Below are 24,841 nucleotides of genomic sequence, written 5' to 3' on the forward strand. Positions count from 1 at the left end.
TAATTTAAACTACGAAAACTATGCTCCAAGAAAACAATTATGCTACATTTGGTATATTTGATAAAAGTTAATTAAATGTGTGGTTCAAAATTTGATAAAAATTGTGAATCTTATTAAGCCCCCATTTGATTCCTATTATTTTCAAAAATGTATTTCTCTCTCTTATTTTCAATCACATATTCTTCAATAAAATAATATTACAAATAAATTCAAATTTTTTTCTTATTTTTTAACCACACATTCTCCATTAAATCACTATTATAAAATGCATTTTTGACAAATAATGGGAATCAAACAGCCTGTAAATATATTATGAAAATTAATTTTTGATTTTGACTTAAATTTTTATCAAGATTTTAAATCGCACCAAACAGGGCTATACAATAATAATTATTATTATTAGTATTATTTTCTTTGAAAGGATCCTTTGATAAAATTTCTTGCTAAGTCTATGTTTGGTGTAGATTATAATTGAATTTTCAGTAGATTTAAAAGTTGATAAAATATATGGTTAAAAAGTTGTGCATCCTATATAATATGTGATTAAAATTAATTATTAATTTTGACTTAAAATTTTAATCAAAATCAAACAAGGCAAAATATATTTTCCCCCTTTTTTTCAGAATTTCAATAATATATATATAGGGAATTTCACCATTCCCGAATGGAACTCGAACTTAGGTTATGGACTTGGCAAGACTTCACTTTTACAATTGGAGTTAAGCCCCGATCGCACCTCTCTTTACATTTGTCTAGCACCATAAATTTCTTCTATTGCATTTTCATAAGAGCAAAGTCATTCAGTATTATTGATATCAAGCACGAATTTAAGTGGCAATTGCATCACATTATATGATTGGTTCACTTAAATGTAATATCATATAATTTCTTTAATTCAACCTATTAAGTGTTGTCACATTCACTGGTGCTCTAGTACTATCAGTGCTAGATAACATTATTTTTTGAATGATAGATTCACTTAAATATAATGTCATATAATTCATTTAATTAAACATATCAAATGTTGCCACACACTGGTGTTCTAGCACTATTGGTGATAGGTAGTGATGTAGTCACTTTTGGCAACCTCTCGAAATGATTGTCTTAAGGACTCATAGGGTCTTGCTTATCACATATTGGGGCACATGGTCCTCGGGGTAATATACCCGAGGAGTGGCAATTTGCATCCTCGTGATCTGGTCGGTAGTGTCTTTGGGCATAAGTTCTCGAGCATTGTTTTGATATACGATCATGACTCCTCGAGTTATTCCCTTCATACCGAACCCTTTTTCGTCAAGCCCATAAGAAGTCCTACCTTTCAAGGACTCTAATATGATTAAAACACTTTAACCCAGGGCTCCTACGTCTACAAGAACTCTATGTCAACAATAGCATCATTGGTCATGTAATTATATTACAAATAAAATACTCCTCTCAAGTAGAACTCTATTGGACAAGAACATCCAACTAAATCAATCCTATTAGGAATACGCTATCTACCTCTATAAATACATGACCCAGGTTCATTATTCAGGTACGCTTTTACATGCAATTTCAGCATATATCCTCATATACATTTCCCTTCTGACTTAAGTATCGTAGGGACGACGAGAACACATCTCGTTGCCTTCGTTGCAAGTATTGGAAGGCCTTATTCGTTCCTTTCTTAGTCCTCGTGCTCGGGAGATCTACCAAGTATGATTTTTGGTAGCATCAGGTAGCATTATTTTTTTTTTTTCATAAAAAGTAATTTAAGGTCATGTTTGCTATGGCTTTTAAGGAAGCCAGCATAATCTTTTGAGACTCAAAAGTTACTTTTGAATCTGTTTAACTAATTTTATAAAAAAAAAAAAATCATCTTCTAATTGAAGAGTCTTTAAAAGAAATTGGTCAAATGTTGCTTTCTCTAAAACAATTCCTGACTAAGAGATTTTTAAAAACTAGTTTTCAAAAAAAAAAAAAAATTTAATGTAACTTCCTTAATAAGTTCTTTTAGAGAAAGCAAAAAAATAAATAAAATCATGTCAATTGGACCTAAATCCAATTTGATTCAACTAAAAAGTTGATTAAAATAAAAATTAAAGTCAATGATTAATTTTTATTATATATTTCATGAAATTCAGAAATTTTCAACCATATTAAAATTTACTAAAAATCAAATTGCGGTTGATTTGGCGTTTTCGAGCCATTTTTCGTTTTCGAAAAAGCGGAAAATGTGTTTGGTCCATCATTTTCGAAATGAATTTTCGAAAACGAGTTAAAATTTATAACTGAAAATGCAAAATGACTTTTTATTATTTTCAACGTTTTCAGTTATAAATTCCTAAAATGTGGAAAATGCCCAAAACGCGTCGTTTTTGAGAAAAACTAAAAATCGTTTTGAAACCGAAAATGGAAAGTGGAAAACTATACCAACCGCACCCTTAGTTTTTTCTCAAAAACCAAACAAGGGCGTAGTACTTCTCTCCCCTGTTCGGAAGTAAGAAAATGTCTTCCAAATTATAGGGATGTCTTGTAATTTATCCTTATTTTTATTTTTTAATGTTGAGAAAGGCTATTTTCAAAACTTTATCATTGAGTAAATTTAATCATCACTCACTGAACTTTAATTTTGTTACTACTTACTCACTGATCTTTAACAGGTTATCCGATACTCACTCGTCTTTCTATATAATTACACATCCACCACTCATTTAACTTTCGGCATTCCAAGTAGATGAAAAATACATCTGGAAAAACAAACTCATCCACTTCAACAATATCAGTCAAATCTCAATCCAACTCATCGGTCAAAACCCAACCACATCTATTAAATTCACTCTCCCCAAACATGATGCCACCAAAACTAAATCAACCCAGCTCGTCGTTGCTTCTGTCTTCGACAACCACCACCACCCTTCTCGTCCCCGCCGCCTTCCCTGCAATTGTCTATAAATGGGTAGTTTCACCCTCATATCCCTCTCCAATAGACCCCTCTCTCTCTCTTCATCAATTCACTTGCTGAGTATTTAGTGCTTTCGGTATTATCTAGGGATATGAATTATATATATATATGTATAACTGCCCAGTATTTAGTGCTTTTGGTATTGGCTGGGGATATGAATTATCTTCAAATATTTAGCAGAAAATCTTTTACCATAAGCTACGACATTGGCTGCTGGTTGTTCTAAAGGAGATCATGGTCTCAATTCCAATTTCAACATGTAGTTTGGAACCTAAAGCAACTAAAGATGATTCTGAAAATCTAAAATCAGCTGAGCAACCGCAGAAAGATTGGAAAACAACAAACGAATTTTTAAATTGTGAAATTAAAAAATAAGATTTGGGTTGGTATGGTTGAAGAAGATGAGGAAAAACTACAAATTTGGAGTGGTAGTTTCCCAAGAAAAGATTGGGATTTTTTTTCCTTTTTATTTTTCCCAAATGGCCGCTTCTAGAGATGGAATTCGAGGGAAGAAGGAGACTTTGAGGTTGGATATTAAGAGTGACGAAAAGGTGGAAAATATTGGAATTTGACTAAGGAGTTGGATTGGGATTTGACTAATATGGTTGAAGTGGATAAGGAAGAATTGCCACGTAAGAATTTCTGTTTTCCACATGTATTTTCCATCCACTTGGAATGACGGAAGTTAAATGAGCAGTGGATGAGTAATTATATTGAAAGATGAGTGAGTATTGGGTAACCTGTTAAAGATCAGTGTGTAGTAACAAAACTAAGGGAGTGTATTCAATTGAAACTTTTAATAACTTTTTGAAATTTAAAAAGTTTAGGGGTATTCAATCGAGATTTTTTGAGACTCTCTAAAAGTCACGGTGTATTCAATTAAAATTTTTGTAGACTTTTAAAAAATCTCTAAAAGTTATGGTACATTCAATTAAAACTTTTTATAAGTCTTTATAAATTTTAGGGTATTCAAATTTTAATGACTTTTAGTGACTTTTATACAAGTCTCAGAAATACTAATTTTTAAGCAGAAAGTACTCATATAATATATTAAAATTTGTTTCTCATTAATCACGAGATTTTGGAATACTTTTACCAAAAAAAACTTTTTTTTAATCTTTCTTTCCTTTAATTTTTTATGGACATGTATAATTAAAATTATTTTTTTCTATTTATTATATTCCATTTATTTTCTTTCTCTCTTTTATTATTTCTCTCTATTTTCTATGAAAAATTAAATTGGATTCTTATAACTTTCTTTTTTCTTTTTTCATTCATTTTTTGCTATTAAATTATAAAAATTTATAATTAAATTTAAATATATTGATTTTTATTTATTTTTAAAAGTATACTATACAAATAATATTGAATCATATATATGTATAATTTTGATTATTATTTATTTAATTAAGGTCTTAAATTTATTTATTTTTTGATTTTTTTTATTATATGGGAAGAAGAAGGGGAAGGAAAAAGGGAATTATGGAAACTAACATCTCGTATTTGAAAATCTCACACCAGATTCATCTGAATTTTATTTCAAATAAAAGTTTTCAAAAGTTTTTTGAATTCCACAAAAGTCTATAAACATTTTAAAATGAAAATTCATAAAAATCTATGAAAGATTTCCATTAAATCCATACAAATATTTAAAAGATCCACGAAATTCACAAAAATCATCACTTAAAAAAACTCTATCAAAATCTTTAAAAATCTAATTGAATACATCCCTAAAGTTCAGTGAGTGATGATTAGCCCCCGTTTGATCCCCATTAATTTTCATTCTATTACATTTTATTTTTATTTCTCATATTTTCAACCACACAATCTTTTATAAAATAATATTATACGTAAATCGAAAATTTTTCTTTTTTTTTTCAACCACTCATTTTTCAAAAAAATACTATTCCACTCATTAATTTTTTCATGTAATGGGGCAAACGTGGGCTAAGCCCTTGTTTGACCCCCATTAAATTACATTCCATTACATTTTATTTTTCTATTTTCAACCACACAATCTTTCATAAAGTAATATTACACATAAATCGAAATTTTTTTCTCTTTTTCAATTACTCATTTTTTTTTTAAAAATACTACTCCTCCAATTTTCATTACCAAAAATGGGGCCAAACTGGGCTAAATTTACTCCATCAATTATAGCCTACGATCGCTGTTTGTGGCTTTGCGCCTTCTCATATTCGCAAATCAATTCACCTGTTTTCCCCTAGTCTCTCATTCCCATTACCCAATTTTCCAAATGGCCTCTGCAGCAAAATCCCTAGTCCAAACCCTCCGGCGGTACATGAAGAAGCCGTGGGAAATCACGGGCCCATGTGCCGATCCGGAGTACAGGTTGGCGGTGCCCAAAGCTACCGAGTACCGGGTCTTCTGCCCCGCCACTGTCCCCGAGAAAGCCATCATCCCCACCTCCCTTCCCGAGACTGTTTATGATATCAAGTACTACTCCCGCGATCAGCGCCGCAATCGCCCACCTATAAAACGCACCGTTTTGAAGAAGGCTGATGTGGAGAAGATGATGAAGGAGAAAACTTTTGATACCAGTGACTTCCCCAGGCCTTATTTGACTGCGAAGGTTGTCGAGGATGATAATGCAATTGGTGGGGGCTACCAGAAATGAAAATTCGGGTATAGTGATATCGGAATTTTAATTTAATTAAAACTTTTTTGGGGGGTTTTTTGTGGATGCTATGAGTTGGGATTTGTAATTGAAATATGGGCTTTGATTCTTATGAATGAGTTTTCATTGTGGACATTGAATGGGTAATCAGAAATGATGGATACTTTTTTACATTTTTCAGTGTAAACCTGTTATTGGTGACAATTTATTAATTATTATAGTTCTTCTGGGGGGAGTGATGGAGGGTTGATTGATGGGGCGATTGTTGAAATTACGGAACCATCTAGTAACTTTTTAGTACTCCAGTGTTTCCGAACTGGAATTTGAAATGATTTTTCGTGCATTTTGATTTCAGGATGATTTGATGCAGTCCAAATCTGTTTTGAAAACTTTCATATTCATTTACTCAAAAGATTATATATATATAAATTTGGATCTAGTATGTTCAAGTGAGACGGACATATATTATCACAGTTTATCATGGGCTTATAATCCGGTGATGCTGCCATAGACACTGTTAATAATTGGAGGGTGGGGGAGGGAAACAGAAAATCAGCAGATGTAATTTCCGTAATCCTGGTGAGCTTTTACTGTTGTATCCTCTTTATATATAATGGACCTGGGCTTGTGAAGATAGGTCTAGTCTAAGAAAGTTAATTAGAGATTTGCAGAGTTGGTGCTCTACTTAGTGATGCCCCTGCGTAACTTCCTGAAGTATTTCCCATACAATTGGTTGTGTTGTGGAGAGAGGAGGGAGAGAGAGTGAGATGGATGAATAATTCTTTAGAATAATTTTTTAAAAGAAAATTCAATGCAGAATAATGTTATTCTCATCCTAAAAGACTTGAACTGAACTCAAAACATTCCAAATGAAAGAAAACCAACAATAAATAATGTCAATGTTTCTCATCACGATAAGCTAAAATTTACGGCAATTGATGGCCATTCTTGTGTGGAAACCATAGAATATGCTGTTTCCCCCTTCAGGCAATGTTGCTTCTGGGTGGAGGTGAGCGAGCACTAATACTTTCACACACTTATATTATTGCAGTTAAAATCTTTTTTATTGGCTTGCTTTACTGGGTAGAGGTGGGGGGTCATCTTCTTTCTTCAAAGGGTAGAAGTTTGGTTTACTATTTGACTTTGGCTGAAATTTTCCTTTTCCTTCTTTAACAGGACGACGAGCTGTGATAAATAAGCATCTGGCCACTCATAATTTTAAAGAATGGTGTTTAGAAAGTCCGATCTAGAGTACCCAAATGTCTGTTTTCGGTTTCCATTTGTCATTTTTAAATTGCACTGAATCCAACGTTCTTATAGTCCTTTCCTCTCTTTGAAATGCTCATCATTCACTTCTGTTTGAAACAAGAGGATTGTTGTATTGAATTGTAATGCCGTGTCAGCTTGTCAGGTATTATTCTAATAATTAGCGGCAAACATTAATTTCTGCATCCTCGCATGCTTGTCGACAACTTGAAGTTTACCATTTTGTAAGTATTATGTGTTTCCATGAAATCTGGATTGCTGCTTTTGCACCTTTTTTTAATAATTTGTGGCCAAATATTATTTTGCATCTTTACGTGCTTGCTGTGTGGCTCACTGGAGTGTGATTTTATCGAGTGTTATCGTAAAACTTGTATTGCAGCATGCACATACATTTCTATGGTATTCATGTTTCTAGATGGGAAGCTTTCCATAGTTCTATGAGCTTGGATGAAATGTTGTGTTCTACTTCTAACCGGAACAAGAAGTCATTTAGGGGTAATGGAATCTTAATTGAACTTTATGGTAGTATGCTAAATATTTGATGAATAGCATTTCACCATTCAGCACTCACGAGCCCCAGCTTAACCTTTTACTTTGTTGGGTGGGAAACTGAAAGTTGTCCTACACAGTTTAGTGTAACCTATTCCTTGTAAATACAAGACATGTTTTCACCTTCGGTTTCCTCGAATTTCCATGATAGAAATATGAGTAGTAGTTTTGGATAAAGTATTAGTGGTAACCTTTTGTTTCACCTTTGAGTGCCCATGATACTGTTGAACTTAAATTTTCAACTTGTGGGCTAAAATTACTAAATATGGGTAGTAGTTTTGGGTAAGGAAGTCTGTGTTTCATCCAGTACATTCTGTCAGATTGTCGTTCTTTTAGGAACAAGAATGTTCACTTCCAATTTTAAATGTGTAGTTTTTAGCAAAATAAGTGATGCACTTCCCACTGAGTCGATAAACTTACAGATGTTGAGGCCTAATCCTTGCCAACTTTGGCAGCATATTGATGTTCTCGTCAAGCAAATTCACACTGAGCTGTCTGAGCATACTGTTATTTAGCTCTTTCAGTTCTTAGATATTAATAATAAACAACCTTATGATCAATTCTTATATGTCTGCATGAAATTCCAAGTCTTACCACTTCACTACATTCTTCATAGAGTTATGCCCACCTTCCCATTTTGCTGGTAACTGCCCTCCCCAGGTACTCAGTTTATGCTTAAGCTTTAGAAGAACTGCGTGTGAAAGAGCAAAATATTTGTAATAAAAAGAGGTATAGAAATATCATCAGCAGTTAGGCAAATGGATCTGGAGATTTACCCCCTCGCCTCCCACCATTGCAGCACATCATGTGATATGAAGTCGCAATTTTACAGCGAAACTGTCTCCTGATCCTATGGCACGTGGAAATATGCACAGTTGGGATTTATCATAATCGGGTTTTATCACCTCTACATCTGTGGTTTACGTCTAGGATTCACTTGATAATCTTTCTTGTATTTTTGGACTGAAACTCTGCATTATTGCACGGGTATTTTTATGCAGAAGTTGGGTACCAATTGTTTCTTCGCCTCTCTCTTCATCTTCTTCCTATGACAATCGAAAATTTAATGCGTCACTAGCCATTTTCCATGTCACCAACAATGAATCTGCTATAGTTTCTTAGTTTCAACTTTTTACTCGGAAAGACGATGAGGTACAGAGGAATTACTGTGATGCTCCTTTAAGGAGAGATTTTCAGTCTAATGCAGGTGAAACCCTGAACGGTGAAGGTTTGGTTTGTTATTCATTTGGGATAATCATTTAGCGGATTAATAACGGCAATTGTCAAGTTTTTGTAATTATGTTAAGGAAAATTTTACTGGTACATAATTATTGCACATAATGGTGTACATAATGTGATATGATAATCATCCGATTGTTGATATGCAAGTATGAGATTTAAATTAAATATTGGATTCAGTGCTACGTGTAATTATGGATATCATTATGTAGATAATTATGTACATATAGCACTTTCCTTATGTTAGTAAGCATTAAAGTTACTTTTATGTGGTAATAATTACTCAAAATTCCAATTATTCCATTAATGTTCATTCGGTTTAAAGCATTGACGTCAATCCTGCATGGTGCCGTTAAATGTCAACATGACGTCAAACAATATTTTTTTATTATATCGAGTCAATAAAATTAGTTTGTTTTGGTTTCTGTAGTTGAATCGTAGCTTAGATCCATACTTTTTTTAATAACGATTTTTGTTGATTTAGACGTAACAAATAGAGAAAAAGATTCTTAAGTTCTCTTAGAAAATTGAAAAAAAGAAAAAAAAAATAAAAAATACAAAGAGATGAAAAGGTACAAATAACATAATATACCATATTAGACTACAGCATAGTGGCCTTAGTAATGTAACAAATTACGAAGTCATCAAAATTGCTTCCTCCTGGCCTTTTCTCGTCCGATGAGCCATTTTTTGAGTGAATATGTGGATGAGAAGGGGTATCCATAATTTATCTTTGTGAAAATTACAGGAAACCTAGAGTTAAAATCTAGAGTTCTAAAATCAAATTTCAAATTTGCAATTTCATAAATCAGAACATTTACTGAATATATATTATTCACAAATCCCTAATTTTTCTCCACTTTCATTTCCCTCTCAACCCCCGATTCTCTCTCTCTCAACTGCCCGACGATGGAGGATCGGCGATAGAGAGCTACTTTGTTGCAGCATCGTCGATAGAAGGAGGAACTGTTCCGTTGCAGCATCGACGAATTGGTGGCAATTTGAGGAACTGCCTGTCCCAATCTGTGCAGATCTAACAATCGAAAGTACTGCTATCTCGATCTGTTGTGGATTTGTGGTGGTGTGTGTGTGGCGGCGGTGTGTATGTGCGTGAGTGTTGTGGTGTCTGCGGCGGTGGTGGCTTGAGGCTGCGGTGACAGTGGTGTGGTGATTCGTGGTGTTGATGTGGGGGTGTGTATTGTGCGTGGGTGTGGTGGTGTGTGCGGCGATGGTGTGGCGTGAGGCTGCGTTTTCTTTTGTGTGAGACAGCAGTGATAGTGATCTGCAACTATCGTGGATCTATGGTGTTAGTGTGTGGCGGCGACGATGGTGGCAATGATTTGGGGTGCTTGCGGTGGTAGACTTTTGTTTGATCTGGAGGATGACTATATTGTTTAAGGCGGTGCACGGTTGTGTTGGTGGATGCGATGGTTGTGGAAATGGTTGGATGCATGACTGTGACTTCAATTGTAACTCAAAAATTGAATAAGAGACCTGAAACTTGTGATTATGATTCCAATAATCATGATTGGAAAATTAAATTATGACTTGAAAGTTGTGACAGTGACTCTAGTAATAAATCTTGATAGGAAAATTAATCGTGACCAATTAATTCAATAATTTGCAATGAGGAAATGAGTTGTGACCATTAAAAAGGTTTGATTCTGTGACCGATAAATAATCTGTGACCTATAAAATTTTCGATTTGTAATCGAGAAATAAGTTGCGATCAATAATTTGATAAATTGTGACTAAAAATTAATCTGTGACTAATTAATTAAATATCCGTGACAAAAAATTGTGACATAAATATATTTAATTAATAAAAACTATATAATAAATTAATTTATTAATAAAATTTTAAAAATCTGAAAAATTTAAGAGGGTGTTTGGTAGGAATTTTTATGTGAAAATGTATTTTTGAATAGTAAATTGATGGAAAATGTGTGGTTGAAAAATAAAAAAAAGTTTTTGATTTACGTGTAATATTATTTTAATAAAGAATGTGTAGTTGAAATGAAGAGAGAGAAAAATGTATTTTGATAAAAATGGGTGCCAAACAGGGCATAAACCTTTGTTGTTAATTTTGAAAAAGGGTAAACTTACCTTCTTAGAAATGAATTTTTCCCTTTATCTTTATTCCCTGTTTGATTTTGCTAAAAAAAATTGAATTTTTGGTATATTTTATCAAAAGATATGAGATGTGGAATTACAAATTTGATATAAAGAAAAAAAAAGACGTGAATTCTATGAAATGTATTTAAAATTAATTGTTGACTTTGATATAGATTTTTATTAAAACCAGACATGGGCTTAGTATTGGATTGAAAACACGTTTAAGGACACGAATTTTATCGTGTTCAGAGCACTCTTCTTTAAAAATGTTATCGTATGGATTTTTATTTTTCTGTTTTACTGGCAATTTTGATGGGATTTAGTCTTTTTTGACCTCTATTCCATAAAAACTCAATTTTCTTTTTCAAACTCATCTTCACACAAACAATCTTCCAATAAAATAATTTTGTACGTAAACTTAAAACTTTTCTATATTTTTTAATCATATATTCTTCAAAAAAATTATTATTACAAAACTCATTTTTAATGGAAAATGGGTCTCAAACACACACTTGATATTGTAGGATTTTACAGTCTTGGGATTCTTGAGCGATCATTTTGAATGCATTGAGTATTGTAGGATTTTTTAATGACCGATTTTTAAAGGATATGAGAGAAATTCCTGGAGCTTCTAATTCGGGCAAGAATAGTTACTGATGATTGATGAAAGTATATTTGAACGGTATTTTTCCATACTGAATGATTAAAAAGAAACGAGAGGCCTATTTTTTCATATTCTTAAGTTAAATCACAAAGGCACAAACCCGGAAACTCCAAATTTAAGTGTTTCTTAACATAATAAGGCAGTAACATTCACGATGATGTGTTATAAACGAAGGCAAATCTACTTCCAACGGCACAAGAAATCTTCGAAACATGATGGGAGTGTTCATGTTAAAGTGTCGTGCACGGGTTCTGCAGGCACTGTTTAGTAACAATCCTTGTACAGTTTACGCATATGCCTAGTCTTGTTCTTTCAGATCAGCAGCTAGTGCGATGGTTCAATTTTTATCCTAATCTGGTAAGAAGGTTGCATATTGGTTTACCCCATGGACTCACATTTTAAGTAAGCCTTTGTACTGCTGGTTCAATCACCATTAGATATATCAAGGAGTACTGTAAGAATTGGTTTTGTAAGATCACACATGGCTATGGGAGAGAGGTATTTATATCATGTCTTTTTTAGAGGAGTATGGTGGATGTTTCATATTCGCAAAGAGGAGAGCAATATTGACGAATATTGAGAACTTAGAAGGAATTAAAGAAAATGGTAGCATTTGGCAATTAGCATGTATTGTAATGAATGAGAATTAAGGGGTTCTTGTTCTTAATAAATTTGAGGTCGACTATGTGAATTCTTTTTAGGATACCCAGAACTCGGTGGAAATCAGATTGATACCAGTATTGATGCAGTGGAAATACAAGGCGATACATTTAGATATTATTTTCCAATCTTGAATAAGTATTCATGAAATCAATGGACTTGTGATCGCTCTATATTCATAATCGTGAGTTTATCTTTTATTCCGCTGAATTGCATCACAACAAATAGACTTGTTTAAAATGAATTTGAAATCAATTAGGTGAACCCTTTTTAGGGCACCCTGGACTAAGTGAAAATCAGACTGATACATAAATAATTTGGAAGCAAGCTAGCTAGATAAAGTTGTCTTGTTACAATCTGATATTTCTGACTCTTCTGTTAATGCAGCTAATAATGAATTCATCTGTGAGCCAATGAAAAGGACATGGAAACCCTAAAAAAAAAAAACAAATGAAAAGGTAAAAGCCAGTGATTAAATGCCCCCAGTGAATAATGCAAAGATGACAGAGAAAGTTGAACTGCGCGTTTCTCCTCTGTTATCAGATTTAAAGATAAAATGAAACAAAGTTAAAGTCTTTTGGTTTTTGTATCTTTACCTCATAACCAGCTTCCTTAAGACAATTCTTTACACAGAAAAAGCTTTAGTAGAGAGATAAAGGGAAAAGAGGGGCATCCCTAGGAATACTTGTGATTCCTACCATATACCAGCAGAACATCGTGTAAAGCAATGCCGTTACTCACCTCTTTTTTACGGTATACATTGAATGCTGTAACAAAATTGAAAGAGCGTCGTTAACTAACTTTTTCCAGCTTCCACATGCACTCAGTAAAATAGATATCTCTTCTTATGGCATACATAGAATGCCACAATTAACTAACTTTATGTCTTCCATATGCACGCCATAGAATAGATGTCTCTTTTTTACTGTATACATTGAATGCTGTGAAAAGTTAATTTTACTGTAGTGATTGCAGGTTGATTAACAATTCTTTATTATTGTGTTATGTATGTAATATTAGATTTTGTAAATAAATGGACGTAATAAAAATTGAAGATAAATTAAGGAAACAATGACTTATGTTGTTGGAGCATATAATTGTCTATATCATGTATTTATTGTATATAATTCGATGCTTACAGTAATTTAATTAGGCTAGTTTATTTTGTGGATCTTACTTTGACAAGTTGATTAATTGCTCTTATATATCTAGATATACAATGAAAAAGATTGCACTTTACCAATTAATTCTTTGGTTGTTCAAGCAAGATTTAATCAATTATGACTATGATACTCAGTTTATCTATTTTCACAGAAGTCTTATCATGCTTTTATTTTTATGTCATATGATATTACACCGATCAGAAATTCGCGAGTGCTAATTTACAAGTTTGTTGACGCCTTTTACAATTCCAATTATTTGGGAATGTAGATTATAGGAACATCAACTGCTGTTAATGTTGTTTTTCTTGGCAAGAATTCCACTTCTTAGAATTCTAAGAAGCAAAGAATTGTTGCTCGGTCCTCAAACAAGACCAAGTACTCATCCGTTACCTCACCGTGGAAGTGCATTGGATTCAATCGTTTTGTTTAATGAAATTGGCATTAATGGTTCGCCCATAGATCATGGAACAAATAAGGTGAGTCTATCCTTTTGGTTCAAGGGTTTGTGCTCAGGATAACCAGACAAGCTTGCAAGCGAGTCGAATGATGCCGGGGCCTGACTCAATATCAGGATAGGAGGAGGCACCTTCGAACCACATATAAAAGTCAAAAATAATAATGCGATCGAGCATTTAAATACCAACTCACTACAAAGCAAAGAGGTCAACACAAGCAATATATTGCCAAACTCTATTATATATTTTAGTTGAAAATGTGTAAAGAAAAATTTTCATAGAATTTTACAAGATTCCACTTAGCGTAGTTTCATTGGCAGTTATCCAAAAATAAATAAATAAATAAAATAACCGCGAATCAGGTGCTGCCAAAGCTTCCATCAAAATAAACCCTTACTTATGGTTTTTTCCATAATGTAAAGTCTCACCACTGCAATTAATCTTCAATTTGTCTTTCACTTTTTCCCTTCCATTTTCCTTTTTACCTTTGCTTCTTCCGACAATAATTATACTTTCACATACCAACTTTACGTACAAATAGCACGCTGCAGTTGTACTGGCCTTTCCTGCCTTTCATTTATCAATTACCTACAAAATAAAGAAGTATCCTAATAGTTGTATAGTTTTTCTAGACTGGCCGCTCATTTCTTCTTCTTGTGAGATTAATTGTTGGTTTCTAAAGAATACGACCTACTCGCCTAAATAATTGATTATAGAGAATGACTCGTATGAGATGTTTGTCCACTATCCCGTCTTTGTTCACACTTAGAAACTCATTTCAACTTAGAATACCAATCTGTATTAGGAGCATATGATAAATATGTAGAGAAGTTAGGGTGGGGTGGGGTGGCGTGGATGGGCGGTGGGTGGGGTAGGAAAATTAAAAGATCGAAGGCGATTATAATTTATAGCGATGTATCTCTGAAACCTGACCAGAGAACTTGTGTTTGGGATCTTGGGACCATTTATTTGGCAATAATGCATGTAGGGTACCTTCAAGGATTAGACCCCTGTGAAAGAAAACCTTTGACAGAAGCAGTGACAATCTTTCACATGTCGTGGGTCCTGTCTAATTAAAAATTCAAAAAAAAAAGTGGATCCCCTATGTTGTGAGTGTCGATCCACTTGTATGTCAAAGATTTTCTGTCGTTATAGCCTTGTTATAAACCTTCAAATCTAACTGCTTCTGCCCCTTCTCGAGATTCCCATCACTGCTTGTTTTCATTTTACCAGAGACGGACAGTTTCACTTCCTGCATAAAATGAATATTATATAACAAAAATTTCATTTTCTGTAATAGTGGAAGTATCCTCGAAATAAATGGGAAATATTGAAAGATATTATGTGAATTGAATCTTGTCATGCATCAAAGATTATTCTAATTTTCTTATGCAGAAACTTGAATCAGGATTGATAACGACGCGCACATTAATACTCCCAGGAAGTAATGACCTGAATATAAGATTTTTGAAGTTTAATGGAAGTAGGTCTCAAATTGGTATTACGAACACAAAAGGAGATTGAGAACAGTAATCTAAAGTAAAAATACTTCGTCTCCTAGACTAATGTTTTCTGTGTTCAATAATTTTTATGGACTGTTATACCAGCCAGATTTCTTTATTGTAAATCTCCAGCTGATAGATGGGAAATTTTTAATAAGTTCAATGGCGTCATTTATCTTGCACACATTCATATTTAAGTTAATTATTAATACTGCAGGTAGTTGAGAAACCTTTCCATTTTTCATTTTTTCAACTATTCTAGGTAAAGTTTACTTCTGATGTGAATTTATAACTTGTAAGTCACATGAAACCTCTCTCTTACCCTAGCATGGCATAGTCTATATGTACTATTGGACATGATTTAACAAGAAGATATACGTACATATTTCATTATTTTTCATCGTCTGGTACCTGCATTACCAAGTATATAATGGGATTGAGCTCTTGAAAAGCCGTCATTTAATTTTCTTTTCTTGACCTGGTTATTTCTTCTCCTAGCATTTTCACCGTGTTTTTGTTTACTGAGTTCCAGTTTTTCTTTTTCTTTGTTTTTTTTTTTATTTTTGCTTTTAGTCCACAATCCTTTACTTCAGAAGAGCTAATAATTTGGTGTAGGAAATAGAAGTGGACTTAGGAGGAGGAAATGATTTTCTATTTAATTGTGGACTTGCCTTCAACACAAGATTACATAGGTATTTATAGGACTTCCTATCACATAAGTTAATCCCCTCAATTTAATTCTACTACATGCACCACAATTTACTAGGTACACATTAATTAATAATACATGCAAACATGAACCACAATTAACTAGGTGCATATTAAATAATAATACATGTATTTCAAACTTCTAAATTCATGAAACTAAATTAAATAGGTTAAATGCATGTTTATTTTTCCGAAAACATGAATTTTGCATACTCCAAGCAAGCTTCTTAATGCCTTGAAAGTATTTAACTCGAGAGATTTGGTGAGAATATCTCTAATTTGGTCTTGAGACTTCACAAAATTAATCTTCAATACCTTGTTTGCAATGCATTCATGCACAAAGTGATATTTGGTATCTATATGCTTGCTACATTCATGAAACAACGGATTCTTTGCTAAAACAATGACTGATTTGTTATTCACATTTACTTCAATATGCTCTCTTTGTGTAAAATGAAGCTTATTCAACAAATTCCTTAGCCAAACTACTTGTGTAACACAAAAACTGACAGCAACATACTCAACTTCACAAGCTGACAGAGTAACAGCTGGTTGCTTTTTTGAGCTCCAAGTAAAAGCTGTGTTACCCATGTAAAATACAAATCCACTGGTACTCTTTCGATCATCAATGTCGCCACCCCAATCACTATCACTGAAACCTCTAAGTCTGAAAACATTAGAGGCATAATAATGTAACTCGAAATCAAGAGTACCTTTGATGTAATGTAAAATTTTCTTCGCAGCTTTCAAATGTGTTGTTGTTGGAGCCTCCATACAACGACTAACCAGTCCTACTCCAAATAATATATCCGGCCTTATACAAGTTAAATATCTCAGGCTTCCAACTAAGCTTCGAAACAAGGTTGGATCCACCTTTGCACCATCATCATATCTAGAAAGTTTGATGTTACATTCTTCTGGAGTGTTAACTGGATTGCAATTACTCATGTTGAATTTCTGTAGAAGTTCTTTTGCATAATTTTCTTGTACGATGAAAATGCCTTCCTCTGTCTGCTTTACTTCTATCCCAAGATAATAGGATATAAATCCTAAATCTGTCATCTCAAATTCACAGCACATTTTTCTCTTGAATTCTTCAAACGTCTTTGGATTGTTGCCTGTAAAAATTAGATCATCGACATACAGACAAACAATCAGAACAATATTGTCATTTACCTTAATGTAGAGAGCATGCTTATAAGGATACTTGTAAAGCCATTCTCCTGAAAATATTTATCAATTCTACAATTCCAAACTCTTGGTGCTTGCTTTAGGCTGTAAAGAGCTTTCTTTAATTTCAACACTTTGTCCTCATTTCCTTTTACTACAAACCGGGGGGTTGTTACACATAGACCTCCTCTTCAAGATAGCCATTGAGAAAGGCTAACTTGACATCCATTTGGAAAATCTTCCATTTGTTCTAAGCAGTCAAAGAAATTATCAATCGTATGGTCTCTAAACGAGCTACCGGAGCGAAAATTTCTTCATAATTGATGCCTTGATGCTGTTTGTATCTTTTCACCACGAGTCTTGCTTTGTATCTTTCCACATCTCCTTTTGATTTTTTTCTTAGTTTTGTATACTCATTTAACTCCGATGGCAGCATGTCCCTTGGGAAGAGTTGTTAATTCCCAAGTATTGTTCTTCTCAATTGCTCCGATTTCTTCATTTATGGCTTTTCTCCATTTCTCATCCTCAACAACTTCATTAAAACTTATGGGCTCAATATTTGCAAACAGACAGAAGAAAATAATATCATTAATTCTCTCGATTTCTCGATATATATCATCAAGCCTCCTTGTAACCAAAGGCCTTTCACTTGAACTTCCTTCATAAACATCAATGTCACCACGTGATGGTGATGTTGGATGAGTGGTGGTCTCATGTATTTCTTCATTGTCTTCTTCTTCCTCCAAGAAAGGAAGAAAGTCATAGTTATCTTCTTCAACATGCTAATTTCATGTTGCTTCCTCATCAAAATCCACATCTCTACTAATAAACATCCTCCCACCACTTGGATTATAGAGCTTATAGCCTTTTGTTTTTGAATCATAGCCAACGAACACACATTTTTTACTCTTGTCATCAAGTTTCGAGCGCTTCTCATCAAGAACATGGGCACATGCAATGCATCCAAATACCTTCAAATGAGATACTGCTGGTTTTTTCCCATTCCATGCTTCAAGTGGAGTCTTGTGGGCTAAAGCTTTTGTGGCACACCAGTTCAACAAGTAGATAGCACAATCGACAGCTTCTGCCCAAAATTCTTTGTCTTTATTATGCTCCTTGCCATATTGAAAATTGTTCGGTTCTTTCGTTCAACAACTCCATTCTGTTGTGGAGATCCTGGAGCGGTTAGGAACCGACGAATTCCGTTGGCATCACAGAAGTCTTGAAAATTTTTGGAAATGAATTCGCCTCCTCTATCTGATCTCACAGCCTGAATTTTAAATCCACTTTCTTTTTCTACAAGAGTTTTAAAATTCTGAAAGCACTTAAACACCTCCGATTTTTCTTTTAGAAAATACACCCATGTTTTTCTACTGAAATCATCAATAAACAAAACAAAATATTTGTTCTTAACAAAAGAACATGGAGTGATTGGCCTACATACATCAGTGTGTATCAATTGTAGTTGCCTTGAAACTCTTGATTGAGATTCCTTTGGAAAGACCTTTCTTGACTGCTTACCAAAAAAACACCCTTCACAAAGCTGATGTATTGGAGGCAAATCTTTCACCATTCCATTGCTAGTCATTGTTTTGAGCCCTCCAAAATTTATGTACCCAAATCGTAAATGCCACAACCATGATGAGTCTTTATAACACGACGTCAAACACTTAGCCATATCAGTTTGTATGGACAACAAAAATAAACGATTTTTCGCCCATAGGTACTTTAGCAATCAAATTCCCTACACCATCTTTTAAAAACACACTGCAACCTTTTGTGAACAAAACATAACCTTTCTCCAATAATTGACCCACACTCAAAATATTTCTCTTCATATTTGGAGCATAATAGACATTTGAAATAAATTGGTGATTTTCATCTTTCATACGTATCAAGATTTTACCTTTCCTCTTTACTGGAATTTTGGAGGAATTCCCGAATGTGATATTGCCACCAACCTTCTCATTAAGCTCTATGAGCAAATCTTTGTTCCCACACATGTGATTACTAGCTCTAGTATCAAGGAACCAAGAATGTTTTTCTCCTTGCTGCAAGTCCTTGCAAGCTATCAAAAGAGTAGACTCTATCTCTTTATTATTTTCTATATCTTCTTCATGAGAAATGTTAGCTTTCGCACCTTCACCACTTTTACATTCCCATGAATAATGTCCAAATTGATGACAAGTATAACATTTAACTTGTGAATTGTCATACCTCTTTTGATATGGTCTTGCTCCTCTTCTGCCATGTCATCTTGTTAAGTTGGATTGATAATTTTCATCTCTACTTTGAAATAAAATATGGTTACCTCTTCCTCCTCTTCCAAAGCCTCGTCCACGCCCTCGTCATTTGAAACTTGTATNCGGATTCCTTCATTTGAATAGCTTCAAATTCACCTCGTAGATTTTGGAGGTGAACTTTCTTTGCCTTCTCCTTTCCTTTGCAGGCAATTTGAAGCATATCCCATAATTGTTTTGCTGTAGTAGCATTAGAAACCTTCTCAAAAGTGGCTTCATCCAATGCTTGGTGAATAAGAGAAACAACCTTTTGATCCTCCCTCTTAGTGTTTTGTAAAAGATCCCTTTGTTCTTGAGTGAGAGCAGCTAGATCGGTGGGAGCCTCATAACCATTCTTCACGATGTCCCATGTATCATGTGCACCAAGTAGCGCCTTCATGCGAATGCACCAATTATCAAATTTCTCTTTGGACAGTTTTGGAACTTAGAAGGGGATCATGTTGGTATTTGCCATTGTTTCTAGTATTGTGGCTCTGATACCACTTTGTAGGAAATAGAAGTGAACTTAGGAGGAGGAAATTATTTTCTATTCAATTGTGGACTTGCCTTCAACACAAGATTACATAGGTATTTATATGACTTCCTATCACATAAGTTCATCCCCTCAATTTAATTCTACTATATGCACCACAATTTACTAGGTACACATTAAGTAATAATACATGCATATATGAATCACAATTAACTAGGTGCATATTAAATAATAATACATGTATTTCAAACTTCTAAATTCATGAAATTAAATTAAATAGGTTAAATACATGTTTATTTTTCTAACATTTGGTGGGATCAAAAGGCATATTTCTGTTTATCCCTTCTCCAAATGCAGAAAGAAACTTCAAGACGGCTACGCTTTCTGTCAAAGATGACTAATTACCCCTCAAATCTTCCAATATAATCACCTTTTTGTGTAAATCCCACAATTCAACTTTCAACCTATACTGATCTAAGAAAAATTTCTCTGCACAAGAAGATAGGGTGTGGTCCTCTCTTTCGCTGCTGATTGTGAGTTTTAAATCAAGAAAAGCAATTGGTCCCTTCCCATAAGGTAGTCTCTCTCTGCCACCTAGCCACCATCCACATCAAGATGAAAATGCTCCAAGTGTAAAGTCCAAGTTTTGAAGCCCTATTTCGTGGACGTCTTTGAGTGGATTTTTCTTAGTCTTCTTGAAGTGATGTCTCCTTTGATTAATATTATCATGCTTATTAACTTAATTTCTGAATAATTTATGAACAACATATAAGTTTATAAAAGAACCATATAACTGGCATGTTTTTTTGGAATAATTAGAGTTACTAAGTCTGATTTTCAAATCATATAAGAAGATATAGACCATATTATAAAGGCTGAGTGAGTCTTGACAGTACTATTAAGGACCCAAAATTCAGTTGCTGTCTGGCATTATTAGGGTTTAACATCATCCTCAGTGTCCATATCAGGCGTGCATATGTTGAAACGTGTGATAGGAATTCAACTGCCTTTTGTAGTTGTAGATAAAGCATTTACGACTACTTTTTTGCTCTATTAGAATTTAAAACGTACTTCACTAAACTTGTATTCCTAATAAAGATGGCCAATTATCGTACTTGATAAGTAGGTAAGACTTAATTCACCAATTAAGAGCCTAATAGCGTTTATATGTTTGATGAGCATTTAACATTCATCTGTCGGATGCCAAGGTACACGTGGCTGCCTATGCACCATTCTTTCTGTGGATGTTTGAAGAGGGCATCTACTTTTCTCTAATCCCAAAGCTTGTATTATAAGTATGTACTCTATATTAAAGAGAGTTTTCCTCTTTGAAACCATTATAGGGCTTTCAAAGCTGCATACTGAATTTCAGAAAAATTAAATTTGAACTGTAAATTCATCAGCAGTTCTCTTCTCAGATGTATCCAACTTAATTATCATTCTCAAATAATGAAGACCATAGAAGTTGCAGAATTACAAAGGTACACGTCTCTTATGATTGTCTTTCTAATGTAAAGCCCAGTTGTCAAGAGTTAATCCATTTCTTTCTCAAGTTATAACTGAAATATATCCATTGATTTCTTGAAAACATTGTATTATAAACTGTATTTCAAGTTTCAACCAAATCCAGATTTATCTCAGATCCTATATAGTTTGCAGGACCGAACTCCTTTATTGCATATTATCTCGAGGAAATTTTATATAGTTCATCTGAACTGATATCAATTATTTGGCTATATGTTCTATTCAATTTTTTTTTTTTTTATTAAGTAATATTTTTCTCATGAAGTGATTATGATATGAATAATAGCTGCAGCAAATTTCTGATCATTTTGTTAATTTACATCTTTTTACGTAGCAGAAAATCATGAGGAACTGGGAGAGGAAGTTTATTCAAAGAAATAAATTAGGAGAGAAAGAAGATTCAACATCCTCCCCAGATTGGAACAGTTTATTTATAAGTTCAATTTCTTTTGCCCAATTATTAAAGTATACAAGATGAATACAAGTGAAGTAGATTTCAACACAAAACTGGAGAGCAGCACAGATGATGTTAGCAAAATTTCTTCATCCAGTTCAACAACTTGGTCCAAGTTAAAGAATCCCCGAATTGTGCGTGTATCACGAGCATTTGGAGGAAAAGATAGGCATAGCAAAGTCTGTACCGTAAGGGGCCTTAGAGACCGGCGCATAAGGCTTTCTGTTCCGACTGCGATACAATTATATGATCTTCAAGATCGATTAGGGCTAAATCAGCCAAGCAAGGTGGTTGATTGGCTACTTAATACTGCAAAGCATGAAATTGATGAACTTCCTCCTCTCCAAATCCCTCCAGGGAGCTTTAGCCAAAGCCTTCACCCAGTGCTAAATTCTCATGAAAATATAAGACCTCCTCAATCTGGTAAAGAAGTCCCGAAGATCAGTAGCTGTTTCAATTGGAACGAACCCTTAAAACAATCCCGAACAGATCTATGGATGGACAAGTCTAAGGGTGTTGCAGGAGAAACAAATATGGCAAGAAGTGAAGAGGAAAAACTATGTGACCTTGAGGGCCAAGAAGCATATGTTTCTACAAACAACCTTTTCCCAAGGCCTAATCAATCTTCTCTCCCAGGTTTTCTAAACAATGCAATGCCGTATAATTCTTTTCTCAGATGGGATCCTTCAAATTTGTCATTATCTCATTCGCGGAGCGCTGGATTGCCAGCCCAACCAGAAGATTTCCACAACTTCAACCTTGCACCATTGTCTTCATCAGCAGTATCTGTCCCTTCGGGTTCTCATCAGGTTCTTGTTTATCAACCTAGAATGACACAAACTTATTTTCCTTCACCAGACGAATTTGATCCAAAACAAGTAAACTTTCAGATGTTGAATCCCAGTTCTCTATTATCAAATTCCCTTACTTTGCCTATTCACTCCACACCTGAACCAGTTGGACCATTCCATTTCAGCATGACAGCAAGTGTTCCCCCTTCCCAAAACAACGGTGGAAGGAAGTCAAACAAACATGAGTTTTCAGCTTTTTGATTAATGGAATTAACATTCTTAGAATCGAGATATTTTTCCACAAAATGCTCTTGAAGGTTGTGATTTTATGGATGATTTCGCGAATTAGCTTCATTGAGCTGCTGGGAATGATAAACTCAGGTCAGTAACACCCGATGATGTGAATGTATTTTACTATACTGGAAGATTACAACATAAGATTTTGCTGTTATAGTTAATATTTATTGCCCTCAAGGATTGTTGATCATAGTTAAAGTTTGACATTATGATTGTTTTGGTGTAATTCTATATATATATATATATATATCCCTTATTTTGGCTCTAGAAATACTACACGTATGTTTTTCCCTAGAATTTTTCTTCAAATTTTCCATGAATGTACAATCCAATTTTGAATTTTCTAGTGTAACGACTCTTGTAAAATGTGCTATAGTTAAATTTTGACCATAAAATGTCGAAGACGGAAAAGATTTTTCTTTATGCTCGTACTTCCTCATTCTTTAATCTCTCAATTAACACAGAGTTAGCCCTTTGACATCTTATGTCTCGGTATACTACCTCCTTTCAACCCTTTGCATTCCTTCTAAAAATTTTAGAAAATTTCCAGGACATATAGCCCAGTATAGAGAATACTGGTCTAATACCAGAATTTCTTGAATCATGAAGCTGCTTATGAGCAGTAGAAAAAAAATAACAGAAAAATGGCAATATTATATTGTGTGTTCTGAGAGAGTTGCAGTATTGTCAACTTTATGTAAGATCCTACAAAATACAAGTCGATAAAAAGAAGCAGTAAATAATGCATAATCCGGAAGGGTTTCTTGAAACTGGGCATAAAAAATGAAAAGCTAGTGTGTGGTCCTAAAAATCAAGAAAAGGATAGGAGGCACAAAGTAATTAGGGTTTGGAAGCTGTGGTCTTGAAGACAGCACAACACAATCATATTAAATACAAATTTGATTTCCTTGAAAATTGTAATACCTATTCAAGAATTTCTTTAAAAGTAATTATATTACCGCTACAAAATACATTTGTAGCACCACTTTATAATTACTTGACCAAAATATACGTTTTTTAGGGTAGCGCTATTTCCATCCACACTTTTTATAAGTATATCCACTTTTAAAAATAAAATTTTACTATATTTTAAATCATATATAAATTTACTCAAATAGACATGAGTAATAATGGCGGCCTAGGTAATAAAGGGTAGCGTTCCTCCTACAAAGCTTTTTGACAAGTGAATTTGACAAATAATCCAACCCTTACTTTAAATCAATTTAAAGGTCTAGATTCATTTTCTCGAAATCTTCTAAAAATAAAAAATTGGCACCCCCATCCCCCATCTAAATCTGCCAAATGGGCCTCACTGTAGATTAGTTCCTCCTCCTCTGCCACCACCTCTCATTGTCACTCTCGTTATATTTCAATTGTTCTCATTACTTATTTAATCAATTCACCTATTCGAATCACTTGAACACCAGCGAGAGCTCTTCCAATATTCATAATTTGTTGATCCATAATAGAAGTAGTAATACTAACGGAATATTATCCAGGATTGTGAGATCTAAATCGAATGAAGACTGTAATTGTTGCAAGAGTTAGGAGTTTTCCATAATTAATTCGAGTAGTTCATTGACATTCCAAGGAATGGGAAGTTTGACGAGGGTTTGGAAAGTAATAAGCCGAATACTATTGGGGGTGTGTGTGATTAAAAAAATTTGGATAACGGGAAAGAGTTTTTGGCCTTGCCACTGGTAAATTGTTGCTCTCAAATGTTGTAGGCCCCTGGCGTGCAGTTAAAGTATTGTACTCTATAGTTCAACAAAGTTTGTCAAATTATAGCTCCACATGATATTATTAGACATAAATCCAAAACACAGAAGAAAATGATTGTCAGCATATCACCCATTCACTATGTTTCTTCTGTTTATATTAATTTAAAGAGATTAACAACCCATTGTCGACCAAAAAAACCCCAAAAAAA

At 33.9% G+C, this 24,841-nt stretch overlaps 3 protein-coding genes across 3 annotated transcripts; 2 read left to right on the forward strand and 1 right to left on the reverse strand.

Moving 5' to 3' along the window:
- Positions 1-5,109: 5,109 nt before the first annotated feature.
- LOC111400925 lies at positions 5,110-7,097 on the forward strand. The gene is made up of 2 exons (XM_023028396.1): positions 5,110-5,590; positions 6,759-7,097. The coding sequence occupies exon 1, from the start codon at positions 5,202-5,204 to the stop codon at positions 5,580-5,582; it is 381 nt and encodes a 126-aa protein (XP_022884164.1). The 5' UTR covers positions 5,110-5,201; the 3' UTR covers positions 5,583-5,590; positions 6,759-7,097.
- Positions 7,098-14,825: 7,728 nt separating this feature from the next.
- On the reverse strand, positions 14,826-17,277 carry LOC111400170 (uncharacterized mitochondrial protein AtMg00810-like). The gene is made up of 5 exons (XM_023027599.1): positions 17,229-17,277; positions 16,117-17,126; positions 15,784-15,866; positions 15,121-15,145; positions 14,826-14,945 (listed from the first exon to the last, which is right to left on the reverse strand). Exons 1-5 carry the CDS (start codon positions 17,275-17,277, stop codon positions 14,826-14,828), a joined length of 1,287 nt encoding a protein of 428 aa, XP_022883367.1.
- Positions 17,278-21,148: 3,871 nt separating this feature from the next.
- LOC111400926 (transcription factor TCP13-like) lies at positions 21,149-23,137 on the forward strand. The gene is made up of 2 exons (XM_023028397.1): positions 21,149-21,326; positions 21,707-23,137. The coding sequence occupies exon 2, from the start codon at positions 21,844-21,846 to the stop codon at positions 22,873-22,875; it is 1,032 nt and encodes a 343-aa protein (XP_022884165.1). The 5' UTR covers positions 21,149-21,326; positions 21,707-21,843; the 3' UTR covers positions 22,876-23,137.
- The last annotated feature ends 1,704 nt before the right edge of the window (positions 23,138-24,841 follow it).

Source organism: Olea europaea, chromosome 10, assembly GCF_002742605.1.
Source record: "Olea europaea var. sylvestris chromosome 10, O_europaea_v1, whole genome shotgun sequence".
Taxonomy (NCBI): Eukaryota; Viridiplantae; Streptophyta; class Magnoliopsida; order Lamiales; family Oleaceae; genus Olea; species Olea europaea.

Coding starts and splice junctions, on each gene's coding strand:
- LOC111400925 (XM_023028396.1), top strand. CDS start 5,202: ATGGCCTCTGCAGCAAAATCCCTAGTCCAAACCCTCCGGCGGTACATG.
- LOC111400170 (XM_023027599.1), bottom strand. CDS start 17,277: ATGGCTATCTTGAAGAGGAGGTCTATGTGTAACAACCCCCCGGTTTGT. Junction 17,127..17,228: donor TAACAACCCCCCGGTTTGTA/GTAAAAGGAAAT, acceptor AAATATTTTCAG/GAGAATGGCTTTACAAGTAT. Junction 14,946..15,120: donor TACTTCCTGGGAGTATTAAT/GTGCGCGTCGTT, acceptor CATTTTATGCAG/GAAGTGAAACTGTCCGTCTC.
- LOC111400926 (XM_023028397.1), top strand. CDS start 21,844: ATGAATACAAGTGAAGTAGATTTCAACACAAAACTGGAGAGCAGCACA.